This window comes from Onychomys torridus, chromosome 6, assembly GCF_903995425.1.
Source record: "Onychomys torridus chromosome 6, mOncTor1.1, whole genome shotgun sequence".
Classification (NCBI taxonomy): Eukaryota; Metazoa; Chordata; class Mammalia; order Rodentia; family Cricetidae; genus Onychomys; species Onychomys torridus.
Genome location: NC_050448.1, coordinates 92435680 through 92455766, shown reverse-complemented (window position 1 = coordinate 92455766; position 20087 = coordinate 92435680). Strand labels below are relative to the sequence as shown.

The 20087-nt window shown below is 44.4% G+C and overlaps 1 protein-coding gene across 1 annotated transcript in view; it reads right to left on the bottom strand.

Moving 5' to 3' along the window:
- The window catches only part of Frrs1 (ferric chelate reductase 1), a 42106-nt gene extending 24733 nt beyond the window's left edge, over nt 1–17373 (bottom strand). The window contains exons 1-5 of the mRNA XM_036190964.1: nt 17348–17373; nt 6772–6988; nt 5052–5188; nt 3431–3525; nt 2003–2150 (exon numbers count right to left, since the gene is read on the bottom strand). Of these exons, the coding sequence (XP_036046857.1) occupies nt 2003–2150; nt 3431–3525; nt 5052–5188; nt 6772–6967 (576 nt within the window). The 5' untranslated portion in view covers nt 6968–6988; nt 17348–17373. The remainder of the gene's footprint in view (nt 1–2002; nt 2151–3430; nt 3526–5051; nt 5189–6771; nt 6989–17347) is intronic.
- Between the last annotated feature and the right edge of the window lie 2714 nt (nt 17374–20087).

Below are 20087 nucleotides of genomic sequence, written 5' to 3'. Positions count from 1 at the left end.
CCACTAGGACCTTGGAAATGTGACTGTGGTCTGTGAGCTCCACTTTGGTCTATTCCACTTGTCAAAGAACCCATTCTCTAAGAGTCTCTTTACTTTTGGCAATCCAAAGGAGACTAGGGTCTCTTCTAACCCTAGAAATGCCAAGACTCTGAATGAATCTCCCTATAATTAAAGATGATCACCTTGGCACAGAGGCATAGTAAAATGTCAAAGAATAGGCCCCTTTTATTGACTACAGGAAAGGCAATATTTTTTATTAGGAAGCTGCTATACAAAACTTCATTTACTTAAAGCAGCTTTTAAATATGTATTAAAAGTGAAGTGGGAGCTAATACAGAAAATAACCTCTTCAATAACTTTTCAGTCAAACAAAAGTGCAGCATTATTACAATGTGATCAAATACAACATCCACGGAAGTGTTTCAAACTCTGGAAGAGAAGGATGCTAAATAAGAGTACTATTATGCAGATAAAATGGCTTATGTAGTCATTTTTAGTTTTGTGTGTATGTGTGTGTGTGTGTGTGTGTGTGTGTGTGTGTGTGTGTGTGTGTGTGTGTGTGTGTAAATGTATTGTAGGGGTTCAAGGAAGCCAGAAGAGGCCATCAGCTGGAGTTACAGGCGGCTATGAGCCGCCTGATGTGGGATTTAGAACTAAACTCGGGTCCTCTAGAAGAACAAGTGCTCTTGCCTGCTGAACCACCTCTCCAATCCCTTATTTAGGGAAAGAAGAGATACCTATGCAGACAAAATGCAAAGAGAACAGGACCTAGAGCAGTGTTTCTCAGCCTGTGGGTCGCCACCCCAAAGACCATGGGAAATTGCAGCTAGTTACATGACAATTCATAACAGTAGAAAATTACAGTTACAAAGTAGCAACAAAAATGTTATGGTGGGGGGGGGGGTGTCACCACAACATGAGGAACCGTATTAGAGGGTTGCAGCATTAGGAAGGTTGAGAACCTCTGCCCTCGAGTTTACCTCATACCTGTGTGGCACAAGGCACAGGTAAAAGCATGTATTCATTATTTTGATAGCTATTCTTGGCCATAAAGAGCTGCGCATGATGGTTTCTCACCCTCGAAGCTGACATAGGAATAATTTCCCCCAAAGACCCACGGAAGGCAGGCAAGTCAACACTTAGGCACAAGCTGGTTCTTGTAACTATGGCAACACATTCTGTGTGTGCACTTCTGTAAGAAGCCGTCTCATTCACCCAAATGTCCTCCAGTGAAAACCTTCCTGATGTTTCTAGTATGATTACCCTTTCCAAAAAAAAAAATTTTCAGTCATTCTTTTGAACCAGACAGCCTAAATGGAATTGCAGCTGACACAATTTGCCAGGAATTTTGAACTGTCTGGTACTGTTCAGGGATGGGGGGACATAGAGAGCAGAACCTCATGTGACCTCAAACTTTCATTTGTTTGTTCGCTGAGGGCAAGGGAGTTGAAATAGTCTTACTAAATGGTTCCGAGTGACCTAGAACTCACCACGTAACCCAGCCTGGCCTCAAATTTTCAACGATCCTGCTACCTCTGCCTCCTAACTGCTGGGATTCTGGGCAGTTGCCGTCATACCCCAGAGTCCCCCATTCTAATTGTAATAAGATAAAGTCTGTATTATACTCCACTTCAAGACTCTCCTCCAAATCTTGTCTAAGTGTAACTGAAACTTCCTCTCTGTGTTTAATATTCTGCAGGAAAGGAGAATGGAAAAAAGGAAGGAGACGTGAAGAGAGGGAGGAAGTCTTCTTGGCTTCCTTTTCAAGTGAGCACACACTCCCGGTTAGCGAAACTGTGACTTTTGCAGCTACGCTTTGAAAGGAGAAACTTTTACGTTCTTTACTCAAACCTGTAAATCAACGAAGACGTCCTTCAGACCTCTACAGAGAACCCCCAAAGCTCCCTCCCACAGCGCAGTCCAGCTAATGCTACCCAGAGGATCAGCTGCCAGGCAAGCTTCTCTCAGGTGCATTTGGTGAAGGAACACAAGCGTCACTCACTGGCTTGGTTAAGTGGGTGACAGAAGGTGATGTTGTCAACGGCTGGGCTGTGGCTTCAGGCGTCGTAAAGGGAGGAGCATTTGGCTGTGAAATGACGTGACTGGGAATCTTCACCCAGTAGATCTTATACTTCTCAACAACTGTGGCTCTGAAAGAGAGTACCAGTGAGATTAGACAAAACCCCAGCAGTGGCCCGTCCTAAGCAAATCAAAACTTTAAGTGAAAAATGGGTGAGGAGAGGTGAATGAAGAACACGCACGTATGTGTGGGGCACAGCTCTTATGACTGTCCTCCACTCATTACTAGACGAGCTTTATTTATTGCTCTCTCTCCCTGTCTCCCTTTTTTCTTATTGGTTGTATGCTTTTTTTATTAACAACAGCCACAAATGCTGTATTGCACAACTCAACTACATAGTCTTCCGCTCCCTGACAAGAACACACTCCTAATCGGTTCACAGTGCACTCGCCATACTCCTCCAAAGGGCATGTGTAAGAGGCAGCCACCGGCTGAAGCTCCGTAGAGACCGCCTAAGGCTAAGTGTCACTGAGGTCCACCTAACAACTTACACACGGGTGCAAAGCAGTGCTCTGGTGTGCTGGGGGCCTGTGAACAAAGTAAAGCAGAAAAGAAACATGTCCAGAGAAGACTCTCTCCTACAAGAATGACATATGTCTGGAACACCGCTCAGGAATCATTACCCGGCTTTATGGCATTCCATTCTGCCTTGTGCCGCTGAATCAGAAAAGGACCCTATGGTAATTCTGGTTTCACCATTCTAAGAGGCATGAAGCAGATTTATTTTCTGATAAGCTATCTACAAGTTGGAGCGCTGCCAAAGAAGTCACCCTACTTTCAGCCCTGACTTATTTGTGCTCTCATACTAAAAGTAGAAGTATCTCTCTACACACTACAAGCTCAAGTACTAATTGATTCTTCTTATGAGTCCTAAAGGAGTGTAATACTTCACTCACTCAACAATGCCTAGTAAGTGCCCCTTAAGTACCAAGTCATACCAGGCTCAGTGGTGCATGCCTGTAATCCAAGCACGTGGGAGAAAAAGCAGGAAGGGGCCTTAAAAAAGGAAAAAAAGACAGTGCAAAGTCCCGGGCTATGTGCTAAAAGTTTGCTATTGTAGGAAAGGGGAAAGAGAAAAAAGCCAGATCTATTTGGAAGTCAGAAGCAGGAGGATTGCTACAAGTTCAAGGCCAGCGTCATCTACATAGGGAGTTCCTGGTCATCCGATGCTGCATCACAAGATGCTGTCTCAAACAACAGCAAAGGAAAGAAGCAAGATAACCTTCCATCGAATGCTCTAACTGCTAAAGCTCACCTACACAGGTGAGTAGCCAATGGCAAATCGGTACACGTCGTTACAGTTTCCATCTCAATGGCAGTGGTTACAGAGGTGTGCGCTCTCATACTCACAGAAATCGTATGTGATTTGGGGCACTGCTTGGAGCGTTCCAGTATACTTTAATTTCTGTCTTCTTGGATGAACTCGTATGACTCACAGCGAAACCCTGAGATAAAGTGGAAAGGAACAACCATCCCATCACTGGACAGCCCAGCACGGTCAGAATGCAATCATTTGCAAAATAAATGATCACTAAATGCTCAGAGCATTTGAATGAAGACTATTATACATAGTTCAAGGCCTGGTCCTCAGTAAATTCAGACCCATTGGTTGACAATGTATTGTCAGTCATAGTTATCAATTCTGTGATAAAGTAGAGTTATCAGAAACTTAAATAGCCATGAATATTGGGTGTGTTAATATTATTTGAAGGTTTTTCTTTGCCTTATTTTACACTTTAAATTTGTATCCTTCCCATTAATAGACATGAATAAAATACAGAAGATTCCTTTTTTAAAAAAAGAACAAAAAACAAAAACACCAATTTCACACCTCCAAACATCATGTATCTTATATCAGCATTTCCTACTTTTGAAGGAGTCCTGTTCCCACTTTCTTTTTTCTTTTTGGTGGAGGCTGAGGACTGAACCCAGGGCCTTGTGCTTGCTAGGCAAGTGCTCTACCACTGAGCTAAATCCCCAACCCCTCTGTTCCCACTTTCTTGCACCTGCCAAACTCCTACACATTCTTCAAAGCCTAACTGAAAATTCCCATGCTCCAATTTGTGACTTCCTCTGCTACAATTCCCTGACTCTGTACACACGCCAACCTACGTTTTCATACTGTCCTACTGATGTCTCTGTCCTAAGTGGTATGCCACACCCTTGTGCCAGCTACCCTGTGACCACCGGCTCTCAACTCTGCATGAGAGTTTGAGGTCTTCAAGGAAAAGGAGTAGGTTTTGTTTGTTACCACATCCCTTGTACTGGGCAAAGCACCTGACATAGTGTTTATTGACTGAATGAATGAACATCAAACCTTACACCCCTGTCCCACTCTAAAACTGTCTCTTCAATGCTGAAATCATTTAAAGAATCAGTACACTGGGCCAGTAAGACGGCTCGGCAGATAGAGGCACTTGGGATCCAATGACTCAAGTCTGACATTTGAGTTTGATTAGCTGAGCACATGTAAAGATGAAAGGAGGGAACTGACTCCACTAGGTTGTCTTCTGACCTCCATACACGTATGAAGGCATGCCCCCTGCTGTTCCTCCTATATACACATACATACACAATTGTCTTTAAATTTTTGTTTGTTTGTTTGTTTGAGATGACAGGGTTTCCCTGTGTAGCCCTGGCTGTCTTGGGACTCACTCTGTAGACCAGGCTGGCCTCAAACTCATAGATCCGCCTGCCCCTATCTCCCTCGTGATGGGATTAAAGGCATGTAATTGTCCTACAGTTTAGTCAATATTTGCCAATGTAATGTAACCATCACCGAGTATAAAGTCTTCAAGCTACTACTCTCACATTCCTAGATGCTGCTAGGTAAACCAGTGGTCAGGTTTGGTGACTGTAAATCTGTCCAAATGCCTGCTACACATGGTGATGCCATCATTGAGCTAGTCATCATTGAGTTAAAAACAGCCCAAAGGAACCAACAGAAATCAACCTCAAACCACACACAAACCTGTACATCTTCACAAGTCAGAAGCTGCGACACTTCACTGTCAATCAGCGTGAAGGAGCCAAGGGGAGGACCATTCAAATCCTCAGCGTCACGAGCTTCTAAGAGGAAGCCTCGAAATGGCGGCCCCGATACAGTAACTGAGCAACCAATAAAAAGAGAGGTTAGGGTAAAAGTTTAGTAATATGCTAGGAAAAAGCGTTTAGAAAAATCCCATTTAGTTAGAATCGGGGCTATCTCTGCAAAACACACAAGATGGAAATCATCCTGCAGAAGAATGTCTAAATTATGTCCCATAGAGCACAAATGCCATGTTTGGGGAGGCTTGTTTTTGTTGTTTTGGGAAGGATGGTTGTTTATTCTGTAGAACTAGGTATTGAACCCAGGACCTTGCACATGCTAGGCAACCAGTCCATCATAGATCTATCTACATGCTCAGTCCTCTTATACTTTTTAATTGGAAACAGAGTTTCAGTAAGTTACCCAGGCTAGCCTTGAACTTGTTCTGTAGCACAGGCTGGCCTTGAACTTGCAATCAACTTGTCGAAGCCTACTGAGTGTCTAGGATCATAGACCGGTGCCTTTAGGCCTAACATCCTGAGATAGTAATAGCAGTTCCACAAGAGGGTAAAGCATGGATGATGACTAGGTAATAGTCTATAGAAAAATTAATTTAGAAAATTCTAGGCGAAAAGAACATGTTTCTTATTACAAAGCTGACTGACATTAGTACTCTTGTGCAGAGTAAAATTCTAAGAGATATCTAAAGCACACAGGATATTCCATATTTATTTCTTCATGTATCCTTTCTGTTAAGAGCTTCTATTAACAAGCTGGGCAGTGAGGGTGCTCGGCTTTAATCCCAGCACTCAGGAGGCAGGGGTAGGTGGATCTTCGAGGTCAAAGCAAGTTCCAGGACAGCCAGGGCAGTTACAAGGAAAAACTCTGTCTCAAAAATAACAAAACAAAACAAACAACAAATAAAAAATTCCTATTAACATTATGTATTTCTATAATACATAATTGTGAAATACAGGAATTTCAAATGCTATGACAGATATACTTTTTGTTTTGTTTTTCTGAGACAGTCTTGCTATATAGTCCAAGCTGCCTCGAACCCTGATTCTTCCTCGGCCTCCAGAGTGCTGAGATTAAGGCACATCTGGCTATAGATAAACCTTAACACTCAGCCTACATTTTGCTGAAGGAATTAGGGACCCATAAGAGATTGAACTACTTCCTAAAGTGGGGAGAAGTAAAACAATATAAAATATTTTTTTTCCTGTACATAATGAATGCAATGTTAACATAATAAAACAAACATATTCCTTGGTATTCTTTTTTTTTTTTTTGGTTTTTCGAGACAGGGTTTCTCTGTAGCTTTGGAGCCTGTCCTGGACTAGCTTTGTAGACCAGGCTGACCTCGAACTCACAGAGATCCACCTGCCTCTGCCTCCCGAGTGCTGGGGTTACAGGTGTGCGCCACCACGACCTGGCATTCCTTGGTATTCCTAAAAAAACTTATTTTAGACCTTGATCTTAACAAGGAATAGATGCCACTTGCATAATAAGACATCAGTGGTAAACAAAAAATGGAAGTAGATAATGCCGTGATACCTCAAGTGAATAGGTTAAAATGAAGGTGCTTCACTCCAGTCATAGTAAAAACAAGCAGAAAAAGAGTCAAACTCAAAATGCAAATCATTATACCCAGCACTAGTACCTTGAATCTGGTCTCCGGGTTTGAACTTCATCTGACTCACTGTGATTTGGTGAACAGGCTCAGACTGTGGGCTGTGGCCATGTTGGGGGGTCATCCCACCGCAGGACATTGTGACTTTTCCGTTGGGGTAACTAGCCACGGAACAAATGAGCAACGCAAACACGAGGACACTCATGGGGAACTCGGGGGCCGCCATATCCAAATGAAGGCACGTCACCTGGGGACATAAGCAGAATGCAATATGGCAGCTCTTAGAACGTGGGGCAGGAATCCTCCAGAATTACTTGCTTTCGTGCTCAGTTCTCCAAACTCTCAAGCTACATAATAAAGAGAGTGTGGAATGTGATCTAAATCTCAGTTTTATCAAACGCCAGCTGCAAGACTTCGAAAGATTCCATTTCCCTATCTGAAAAAGGAGTTCTTTTAATTTAACAAGATGAAAATACAACCTCAAAGTCCAAGTGAGCGATTTTATCAGTATGATAGAGCCAGGTCTGGTGCCAGCACTCAGGAAGCTGAGGCAGGAGGATCTCTAAGAGATTGACACCGGCCGGGTCTACATAGGGAGTTCCAGACCAGACACAACTAGTGAGACCTCTCTCTAAAGGAAAAAAAATATATATATATATATGTGATGAAAAGCAGCAAGCTGATCCAATAGAAACGAAAGGTTCCACTTTACCTTACCCTAAGAAGTGTAAAGGAACATCTCTTCTGGATTTTTGTCTTTGTTTTTCGAGACAGGGTTCCTCTGTGTAGCCCTGGCTATCCTGGAGCTCGCTCTGTAGATCAGGCTGGCCCCAAACTCACAGAGGTCCTCCTGCCTCTGTTCCTCAGTGCTGGGAAAAGGTGTGCACCTCCACCACCTTGATCTCTTCTGGATTTAACAATCATCACCTGAATAAATTTCTGGGGCGACTTCTCCCAACTTCCTATTAAAGTAGCTATAACAGCAGGTGTGTCATTTAACGGTAATATAGAAAACAGACAAACAATGTCCAGAAAATCCTGGGAATCCCAGACATTTCTGAATTAAGAAGTGACTGTCAGCTAAATGCCACACAAACCTCATCTTGGCTTCCTCTTCCCAGCTGTGTGTTAGAAAGCCAGCTACTCTGCACCAATCTGTACCCTGTAGCATGAATCCTAAAGAGTCTTATTAATAAAATGAAACCTAGGTATTGGGGTGAATGCTGGAAGATCAGAGAGACAGAACAAGCCACAGCTTCCTCACCTTGGCAGTTCCTCAGCTGATCCTGTTTCCTCAGGCTGGAAGCCTCTGAGTCCTCATCCAAATGGATGTCAGCTGAACTTCTCTGCTCAAAGCCTAAAAGCTTAACCAGCCAAATGCTGCTAGTTTCTGGTCTTCACGCCTTATATATCTTTCTCCTTCTGCCATCACTCCCTGGTATTAAAGGCTCACTTTCTGGGATTAAGGACGTGTGTTACCGTGCCTGGCTGTTTCCAATGTGGCCTTGAACTCACAAAGATCCAGACAAGATTTCTGCCTCTGGAATGCTAGGATTAAAGGCGTGAGTGCCACCATTTTCTAACCTCTGTATCTAGTGGCTGTCTGTTCTCTGACCCCAGATAAATTTATTAGGGTGCACAATATTTTGGGGAACACAATACCACCACAAATCCCACCCTCTTCAAGCCCCAATCCACAGTACTGAACGGGGCAGAGTCATGTTACACGGCACTATATGAGGTTAATGTTGTGCACAGGCTGCAGATGGAAAAGCTCAGAAGCAGCTCTTTTCCACAGAAATGGGAAACCAGTATCTGCTCTGGAGGATACACACTGTATCTCAGGGGCTACCAAACAGACGGCACAGGGTCCAAGAGTCCTGTGCACTCCTACTTTTTGTCAAACATCAGTTATACAGAATTAGTCTCTGTAAACATGATGAATGGAGGGCTGGAGAGATGGCTCAGTGGTTACGAGCACCGACTGCTCTTCCAGAAGACCCAGGTTCAATTCCCAGCACCCACATGGCAGCTCAAAACTGTCTGTAACCCCAGTTCCAGGGGATCCAACACCATGGCAAAACACCAATGCACATTAAAAAAATAAATAAATAAATTTATAAAAAAAATGATAAATCGAACCAAGGAACCAATCATGAGCTGCAAGAAAAGTATGGGAAGCATAATACTTCTAGGCATACTTAGAAAAAAAAAGTGTGACTGTGTGTGATATTTTGTTTGTACTCTAACAAATACAGCTTACCTGGAGACCACAGGGCAGAGCTAGCCACTAGTTAACCATAGAGACCAGACAGTGGTGGCACTTGGGAGGAGGAAGCAGGAAGATCAGGAGTTCAAAGCCACCCTAGGCTACACGAAATTGATCCAGTCTAAAAGAGAAACAGAACCAGGCGGTGGAGGCACACACCTTTAATCCCAGAACTAGGGAGGTGGAGACAGGAAGTGATATGACTGAGCAGAGAAAGGAATATAAGGTGGGAGGAGACAGGCGCTCAGCCCCCTTTAGGCTGAGGAGTTGGTGAGGTAAGAGTGTGGCTGTGGCTTGCTCCTTTGTCCCTCTGATCTTTCAGCATTCACCCCAATATCTGGCTCCAGGTTTTTATTATTAAGAGCAATTAGCATCCATGCTACATGTGACTTCAAACATAGCTGATGACTAGAAGAAGCAGAATACTAATGAATGTAACTGTTATTTAAGCAGAGCAGTTGGAGATTTTTCAAGTAAATCGTGACTTAGAAGGCAGTCTGTTAGGAGCTAACCTGTTACTATAATTTTAAAGGGAAAACCCCATCTCCAGGCACCCTAACAGGCTAAGCTCAGCCACCCATCCCAACACTCTGATTGAAGAGATATGTAGTAGCAAAAAGCAGAGACAAGGAGCTCAATCAATTCTTCCATTGGGAAGAGAGACAAGAGAGGGTCCAGTGATCTGAAGAACTGGGGCAGTGAGCAAGAGGCACAAGAGTGGTCCGGCCGGTTATAACGGCAGTTCTGGTCCAATGACGTTATTGCTGTCACTGCTGAGAGGAACAATCTGGTTCCCCTAAGAAGCCTGTACTCCAGGGTACAGCTTCACCATCGGATTATTGCTGGCTTCCTCTGCCAGCACCTGCATTCACATGCACGTATACAGAAACACACGCATAATTAAAAATAAAAATGAATCTTTTAAAAACATGAATAAACATGGCTGCCACTATGTCGACACTCTTAAAATTATCAGCAATTTACACTAATTTCTTCCAGACACTGCGGGGGTTAACAGCTGGGATTTTGCCAAACTTCTGCTTAAACTTTCTAAAGTATTTCAGAAACTCTAGCTCTCCTTCATTCTAGTAACTTTACTTTCCCAGAGAACTTCCACACTAAGGAATAAATTGACTTTGATAGCTGAATCTCAAATGATAGGGAAATCAGAAACTGGGTCAAGTATTTCCATTTGCCCAGATTTTAAAAAAAAAATTTGAAGTTCCAGACTTCATTTTCACAGCAGGAAACCGGGGAGGGGGGGGGGGGGGGACACGACACGACACGACTTTTTTAAATTAGCAATTGGAGTTATGACATTTTCAGGGAAGATTCTGAAAACCCAAGGGTGTAAACGGCCCACTGAATACCAGTCTGAGATCTAACCATTAGAAAAGACTTTTGAAAACCACGGTAGAGCTAGAGTAAATGCAAGATGAAGAAACAGGCTGAGAAGACCATGGGAGTGGGGGGGGGGGGGTGCTAGCTCACAGGCCACAGTCCAATCCTGCCTCTGTCCCTACCCACTCATCATCAGCAAGAGGTTTTCCCATAGTCCCCGGATTAATGATGGGAAGCAAGTATCTCATTCTGTCTTTTGTTTGCAGCATTCTATACGGCTATCACAACCATCCTTGTCTCGAAACAAAATTAGGTGTTAGTGAAGTAATGCAAAGCTAGCGGATGAGACAAGGCAAAACCCACTCCTCCATAGTTTCCTGGGGTAACTGTTTATCCGATGTCGGTCCTACCCCAGCCATCACCCTCCACGCTGTGCATGCATGGACTCTAATCCTTACAAGAAACATACAAAAGCTTATTACTGCTGCACATGAAGCTCAGAGGGCTTATAAAATAAAACACTGGTGGACAAGGTGGCACTCGGGAGGCAGAGGCGGGTGGATTCCTGTGAGTTCAAGGCCAGCTTGGTCTACACAGTGAGTAGTAAGTTCCAGAACAGCCAGGACTGTTTTTTAAGAACCTGAGATAACCTGACTCAAAAAGAAAAAAAAATTGCCTAGGATGACACAGGAACAAACTGGTTCATTAGAATAACTTACAGGTAGGGGAGAAAACAATACTAGAATACTAGAATACTAGAAATATTAAGAATTTCTAAGACGCCAGAGCATGGCTGCATAGGCCCTTAATCCAAGAGCGTGGGAGGCAGAGGCAGGTGGCTAGTCAAGAGTTTGAAGCCAGCCTGGGCTTTCTTCACAATATCCCAGAAGGCTGTGGGGGACAGGACTGTGCCAAATATCTGCAGCAAGGCACTAATTAAGACACCAAAGTCATGAGTGGTGAGAAAAGGGTCTGTCACACCTTCTGAGGTCAAATCCTTAGGTAGATAAGGCCTATGAAGGAAAAGGGATTCAGCTGAGTGTGATCTGAGTAAGAACCACAAAAGAAGCACAGGAAGACAGGAAACTGTGAAAGTGGACTTGAGGGGACGAGTGAAGGGCAATCTAATGGTCAGATGTCTCAGTCACTCTAAACATATGTAGGGCCACATATTTGCTCAATTGATAAGAGGGCTTCCTATCATATAGGAAGCCCTGAGGCTCCATCCACACCACTGCATAAAACCAGGTATGATAATGCACATCTGAAATCCCAGCACTAAGGAGGATACAGGGGCGGGCGGACCAGAAGCTCTAGGCTATCCTCAGCTACATTATAAAGCCAGGTTCTACCTCCTACTTCCACAGCAAGTACTTTACCCATTGAGCCAGCTCCCCACCTCATCTATCCCTGGGACTGTCAACCTTGGCCCCATCTTCCCATGTCTCACCCCCCCCCCCCGCCGCCGCCCCCGTTTCCCACTGGCTCATCACTTCTATGCTCATCATAATCTTTCCACAGTCTTGAGCCCACATCTACAATCCTGCGACGACGCTAAATCAATTTGCTGAATGAGATGCACACCTTTTCCTCTGGGCCGGTTCTTGTGTCTGGTCACCCTGGCCTGTCCACGTATTTCCCATCAGAAAGACTTAACACCACAACTTCTCAGAACGCGATGCCATTCATTCACACCCAGTCTGCTACCCCGCGCTGTGCGGAGCCCACCCACCACAACCGCCCGGCCCGTTGTCCCATCTTCCTTCTGCCGTCGGTTTCCTGCCTCTGCGGCAGCTGGCTGCTGTCTTCCTCTGAAGCCCTTCTCATTTGTCCCTGGCAATGAAACACTATCATTTCTATACTCTCTCTATCCGTATTAGTCAGGTGTGTGTGTGTGTGCGTGTGTGTGCGTGTGTGTGTGTGTGTGTGTGTGTGTGTAAATATATGGAATGTATTGGAAAGACTTACAGGCTGCAGTCCAACTAACCCAACAACGGCTAGCTGTGAATGGGAAGTCCAGTATTTGCTCGGTTCCACGAGGCTGGGTGCCTCAGCTGGTCCTCTGTACAAGAAGTGGGCTCCAATAACAGGGAAGGGCTGTGTGTGCGGGCAAGGCAAGGGCGAGCAGGCAAAGAACAAGAGCTTCCCTCTTCCATTGTCCTCATATAGGCTTCCAGCAGAAGGTGTGGCCCAAAACAAAGGTGTGCCTTCCCACCTCAAGATCTGAATCAAAGGTGTGTGTCATCTGCCTCAAGATCCAGATCAAAAGCCTGTGTCTTCCAGCCTCACAATCCAGATCACTTCTGGATTGTAGTTCATTCCAGATATAGCCAAGCTGACAACCAAGAAAAGCCATTACGTCACCTAATCTTACCTTACCCCACCAGATGGTTTTCTAAAGGACAATGTCCATCAATCTCCTCTTTCTCCATTCATCACCTACTCAGAAATGACCGACTAAGGGTGCCAGGAATAGCCATATCATGTTTCATACTTTTTAGCCTAATTCAAATTTCGAGGGTATTTTTCTCTATATTATACTGATGACGTAACGCGCACTAGAGCTAGATAATAAGGGTCACTCTTCTTGTTTTTCTATTCATGTTCTGCACCCTAATTGGGACCCCTTGTTTTCGCATCAATTTCCTACCTATATAAAAAAAAAAAAAAAACTATATATACGTGTGTGTGTGTGTGTGTGTGTGTGTGTGTGTGTATAGGGCCTGTGAGATGACTCAGCTGGCAAAGACTCATGTCACCAAGCCTGATGACCTGAGCTGAATCCTCGGGACCGATGTGGTGGAAAAAAAAAATCAAAAGAAGTTTTTTAAAAATGTTTATATAAAACTGGGCATGGTGGTGCATGCCTTTAATCCCAGTACTTGGGAGGCAGAGCCTGGTTACAGAGTGAGTTCCAGGAGACAGCTAGGGCAACACACAGAAACCCTGTCTCGTAAAACCAAAGAAAGAAAAAAAGTATATATACATGTATATCATACAGATATAGGTAAAACTTTCCATAAACTCTGCTTACATACCAGACACGTGCACGTGCGTGTGCGCGTGCGTGTGCGCGTGTGTGTGTGTGTGTGTGTGTGTGTGTGTGTGTGTGTGTGTTATCATTTCATTTGAAATGCAAATGACTCCTGCCTGGCATTTAGTCCCAGCACTCAGGAGGCAGAGGCAGGCAGATCTCCCGAGTTCAAGTCCAGCCTGTTCCAGAGTTCCTGGACAGCCAGGGCTACACAGAGAAACCCTGTCTCAAAAACAAAACACATACACACACAAAAGTGAAAGCATGTTAATGCCACTTTGAGAAACAAAAACAAAGCAAACTGCAAAATGCTGCGTAGTGTACTAAAACGGCGTTGCTTAAAAGGAAAAAGAGAAGGAGAAAAGCACTACCATGCTTCTAACAGTTCCCAACTGTGTGGTCATTCTCCTTAGAATGCACAGAAAGGGAAGTAGAGCTCTCTTCCTCTCTTTAATGCTCTTTCTCAGACATAGACAGACAGACAGACAGAGATAGAGACATATAGACACACATATTCACATCTACGTAAATAAATATATGTAATAAATATATGTATGTGTATATATCTTATACATCTATTCTATATATACACACACACATATATCTTTTTTCTTTTCAAAGTCTAAAACAGCACTATTTTATTATTTTAGGTAAGTATTGCTCCTATTTGCCATTAAAAGGTTACTTATGTTAATATGTGCTACTTAATTTTTTAAACTTCAGTTTGACTTTTTTTTTTTTTGAGACAGGGTCTCACTCTGTAACCTACACTGGCCTAGAACTTACCATGTAGCCTAGACTGGCCTCAAACTCAAGGCAATCCTCCTGCCTCAGCCTTCCAGGTGTTAGGATTACAGGGGTAAGCCACCATACCCAGCTCCAGTTTGAATTTCTAATACAACAAACACCCCAGCTGACACAACCCACATAAACAAAAGTTCCTTGACAGCTTCAATGATCTTCAACGAGAGCAGAGAAGGTCAGCTGGAAGTCAAGGTTGTGAACGAGGTCAAGGCTGTGAGCTGATGAGAAACAGTCCATCTTCTTTTTAAGAATTTCATGTGTGCATATAAGGCTTTGATCAAATCTCCCCATCCACTCCTTTCCAGTTCCTCCTGCTTCCCCCACTATCCCCTCCAGTTTGATGTGCTGTTTTTAAACACACTGAGTCACTTGGTGCTGATTGTAGGAGTACGGTGTAGGACCACCTACAGAAGCATGAGTAGATGTGTTCAGGGACCACATCCCTGAAGAAAACTGACTCTCCCTTCCCTAACACCCATCAGGTGCCAGGAGACTCTGAACTAGGGTGGGACTTCATAAACCCCTCCCCCACCATGCTAGGATGTGGCCTAGCTTGATCTTAAATACTATTATTCTGTTAAATGGACATAGTAAGAAACCACCCCTTAAGTTCTTACCTTTTACCTATAGATTATTGCATCTCTTAACCCTCATCAGAGAAGCTTCTAGTTGCTGTAGGTGGTGATTAATACAGAGACCCACAACTGGCCTATCTTCAAAGAATATAGCTCAGGGCTAAATGGGATATCTATATCTCACCACTTCCCCCAAAGATTTGGGGATCGGGAATATTACAAAGATTGTAAGAGCAGAGGTAGTGGACTGTTGGCATCAAAATAGTATTTGCCGGACATGACAGAGCCTTTGTACACATAACTCACAGGGGCTGTGACAGCATGCACAACACAAACTTTTGTTTTGTTTTGTTTTGTTTTGTTTTGTTTTGTTTTGGAGATAGTATTTCTCTGTGTAGCCTTGGCTGTCCTGCAACTCACTCTGTAGACCAGGTTGGCCTCAAATTCAGAGATCTTCTGCCTCCCCAGTGCTGGGATTAAAGACCACCACTGCCTGGCAAACATTTGTTTTTAAACACCTGAATCAGCTGTGAATATTTTGGAGAGCAGGAGAACTCATAAGGAAATCTGTACCTCTGGGTTCTCTGAGAAAACAAGCCATCAGGTCACACTAAACCACATTCTCACAAGGCCGGTGCTAAAGAGCTGCCCTTCTGGGGCAGGCAGAGGGGCTCTGCTCCCCTAAAAGCGCCACAAGCATTACCTGCCCAGGCTCCATGGGCTCTATATAATGGAGCTTCCCTGTCTCACCTTACATTAGGACTCACCCAACATTTAATATAATTTTATCCCTTACTAAATCCTCTGCAGTTTTGACCATTTATAGTTTTTTAAAAAAACTACTGCAAAAGCTGGGCGGTAGTGGCACATGCCTTATTCCCAGGAGGCAGAGGCAAGCAGATCTCTGAGTTCAAGGCCAGCCTGGTCTACAGAGTAAGTTCCAGGACACCGAGGACAAAAAAAACAAAAAACAAAAAAAAACTACTACAAAGTGCGAATTATATAATTATATAATAACTATTCAGAAATGCATTAAATTTACGGCACACCCCTTCAGTCCCATCACAGAGGAGGCAGCAGCAGATGGAGTTCCAGGACATCCAGGGCTACATAGAGAGCCCTCTCAAAAAAAGTTAAAAGAAGGAAAGGAGGGAAGGAGGGAGGGAGGGAGGGAGGGAGGGAGAGAAAGAGAAAAAGGAGAGAGAGAGAGAGGAAGGGAGGGAGAGAGGGAGGGAGGGAGAGAAAGAAAGAAGGGAAATCCGTTTACACTGGCCCATTACTTTTTAAATTGCACTTTTGGGGGAGGGGAGGTACATGCTATGGCACGCACGTAGAGGTCAAAGGACAGCATGCAGTGGGTTTTCTCCTTCCACCGTGTGGCTTCTGGGGTTTGAACTCCCGCCACCAGCTTCCCTGAACCATCATCTCCTCTGCCCTGACCTGACCCATTTACCCAAGGTCATCTGGCAGGGACCACCGTTGTGACCCAGGGCAAATTATTTATTCTCCTTCTCATTTTGGCAGCATCAGTAACACAAAGACTCACAAGGAATTAAACAAAACATCTAACCAGGCATGGCGGCACCCACTTTCAGTCATAGTATGGAAGGCAGAGGCCAGTGGATCTCTGTGAGTCTGTGGTCAGCCTGGGCTACAGAAAGTTCCAGGCCAGCCAGGGCTACTTAGGGAGACCATAAGTCAGGTCTTTATTGAAAAGAGGCTTCTTTCCTTGGAATCTGGTCTCATTGTGCCAACCCGACTTAAGCGTGCTCTCCTCTTAGAAACAGTACCATAAAACTTGTAACCCAGCTGGTGGCTCACGGGTAGCCACAAAAAAGACGTGCCTCAAGGCTTTCGTAAATTGCGTTTCAGGAGGGTCCGACATTCCATAAACAGAGAATGGCACTAAAAGTAGAGCAAAAAGGACACATTTGCCTGTTAAGTGACTGCTAAAACTCTGCTGAACAAAACCTGCCTCAACAAATTCCAGCTTTGTCAACAAGAACCCTACAGATAAATCCCACCTCCGTACAGAAAGCATAACAGACTCGAGAACGTAGCTGAACTGAAAGTTTAAAGTCTAGCTGTGTTAAGAAAAATTCCAAATACCACATTTACTAAGTTGAAAAGAGGGAAAGGGGGAAAAAAAACGAGGCGGTCGGGACACACACACACACACACACACACACACACACACACACACACACACACACACACAGCGCGTAACCTTCACACGCGCAATTAAGACTTTAAGTTTCAATGTAAAAGCCAAGTTGCCTTTGTTTAATTTCTCTTACGGTGCACAAATAAAGTCAGTACTCTGCAGGTCCCCCTACTTGCCTGTCCTTGCAACTACCCTTTTCTCGGGATTGGGGCTGGTCGCTCAAAGTCACAAGGCGTAGGAACCTAAATCCTAAGGGAGATCAGGAGAAGCCTGCTGGCGAGCGCGGCCCCCATCGCGCCTCCCCGCGGCCCCTGTCGGCGCAGGTGCCAACGCTCGCCGCTGTCGCCCAGCTGACTTCGATTTTTATAAGCTTTGCCAAGAGTCTTGACACAGAAAACTAAACAGAGCGGGACTCTTACCTTGAGCAGAAGCTGCCTGAGCGACTTCCGCCTTGGCTCCCGCGGGCACGGCCGAGCCCCAACTGGGCGGAGCCAGTGTACTACTGAGTAACCCACTGGGAAGGCTGGCGACCCAAGCTGCGCAACCTGATTTCCAAGCACTGGACGGACGGCTTGGAAAGGGGTTCTGTTTCTTAAAAAAAAAAAAAAAAAGAAAAGAAAGAAAGAAAGAAAGAAAGAAAGAAAGAAAGAAAGAAAGAAAGAAAGAAAGAAAGAAAGAAAGAAAGAAAGAAAGAAAGAAAAGAAAAATGCTCTTTAGGTTTATACTCACTAGTAATTGTTGCACTGGGGAAATTTCACTTTTTTTTTCTTACCTGTTGCCTATAACACTTAAGACAAAAGGCACCTGCTTGTGTCTAAGCAAGGTAGCCAATTTCAGAAAAAAAAAAAAAAAATAGGATACCCAGTTCCACTGGGATTTCATTTTTGCAGCGGGTATAGTAAACTATGCGGTATTTGAGACATGCTAAAAGGGGTGTGTGTGTGTGTGTCTGTGTGTGTCTGTGTCTGTGTCTGTGTCTGTGTGTCTGTGTGTCTGTGTGTGTGTAATGATGATTGGTTGAATATGGAATTCAAATTTACCGTCAGAATTTACAGTTAGCCCTGGGTTTCTCTGTGTAGCCCTGGCTGTCCTGGAACTCTCTCTGTAGACCAGGCTGACCTCAAACTCACAGAAATCCACCTGCCTCTGCCTCTGGGATTAAAGATCCGTCACCACTCCCCCACCCCACTCCCACACCTTTTTTTTTTTTAAACTCTGGCAGCACTCCACAAACTGTTCAGTCACCTATAAAAAATTGCAGAAGGAGTCAGAGTACACGAATTTTAAGATGTGATAGAACTCCTTCGCTTTGTAAAGTGCTACCTGAAATGCATGGGATTTGTTTCGTTCCATTTTTTCTTAAGCCTTTGCTCTGTGTCTTGCATTATATTTTTTTAAAGATTTATTTATTTATTATGTATACAGTGTTCTGCCTACATGACATGATTGCAGGCCAGAAGAGGGCACCAGATCTCATTACGGATGTTTGTGAGCCACCATGTGATTGCTGGGACTTGAACTCAGGACCTTTGGAAGAACAGCCAGTGCTCTTAACCATGGAGCCATCTCTCCAGCCCATCTTGCATTATATTGCAGAAGAAAATGTTCAGGGCTAAGGAAAAGAACAGTATTTGAAAATGTTAACCACGCCTCTTTCCATCCTTGGTTAACCTTTGCCGACTGGGGGAAAAGATTACGAGGCATGCTTTGACCTGTGGATACCCATTGCTCAACACATTTTCTAAATCCATTTAAAGAGAGAAGAGAGAGGAAAGAACACCCACCTCTAAACTGCATAGCAAGAACTAGCAACACTTAACCAACACTCCCCCCACACCCCACCCCCACCCCTACGGTCACTGCAGCCAACGCCCCAAGGAGATTAAAGAGCAGATTTAAGTGAAGAGAATTCAGATCTTGTTTTCCAACCTAAAGCAGCAGCTTGGGACACTAAAACTTTTCAACTAAGTCAGCTGACTTTCAGTTCGAAGCCACAGGCTTGGGGTCCAACCCAGGCCCCAACAAGGCACATTTGGCCACCCTTCCTCCATAAGCCAATTTAAAAAGCTGAACTAATAATGAAAAGCAAAAGGCAAGATTTATTTAATGTAATTGACTACATAGGGAAGAGGAACAAGGCGGTCTACACACACACACACACACACACACACACACACACACACACACACACCACGTCTGTCTTCCCTGATGGACAAAAGGATAGGGTTCAAATAGAAAGAAAGCAGTTGGGTCAAAGTGTGGCCCCCCCGCCCACCACTGTCTCAGCTCCAGATCTCTCTGGCAAGGTCATCTGGAAAGTTCCTAATCTCTCTCTGGAGACAAATTCCTCCTCTGAAGACACTCAGAGCTTCAACTGTTTCAGGCCCTGCAGGATGTTCCTGGAGAGATTCTCTGATCTCCAAAGCGAGGAGCACAAATGTCCTTAGGTTTATTCATTAGGTTTAGGAGACTGGTTGCTGCAAGGCAGTGGCTTAGCTACAGCTGTAATTAGACCTGCCTTGTTCACTTTGCATGACGGCACTACGCTAAAAGTCTATAAAACAAATAATGCTTTCGTTAACTTACTGCACTCATGTAGCAAAGCGCTCTTTGGAAGTTGTTGGGTGAGCTGAGTGAAGAGGCTAGCCCCTTCCAAAGACACCCTTCCCGGCCGATCACTTCCCTCCTAGTCCACAGCTAGATTGCTCTTATCACCCACTCCCAGCTGTTCCCCTCAACAGCCTGTTCCTTCTTCAGCTTCTTATCAGTTGTTTCAAAAGAGGCCAAGTTCATTTCAAATGTCCAGTGGAGTCTGAAATCCAAGACACTGGAAGTACTCTAGTGGATCCACTCACAGGCTCCAAATCAGCACTTCCTAATCTATCGTCAGGGCCCCTCTATAACTCTTAGCCTGCCTTACATCCCTTAACTACTGAGACAAAAGGCCCCAAGAAATTAGAGTTCTCCCAGGAAACTCCTCCAGGGAAAGGAAAAAGCTGGAGTGGTGGGGACAGCCAGAGAAGAAACTTGTCTCCAGGAGACATTTACCACTTGTCCTTGTAGCCTTGCGGGACAGAAAGGAAGAAGACCACGCCTTGGCCACGCTGCTTAGTTGTGCATATCTCTTGACTTCAATGTAAACTTCCCCTTTGTAAGAAA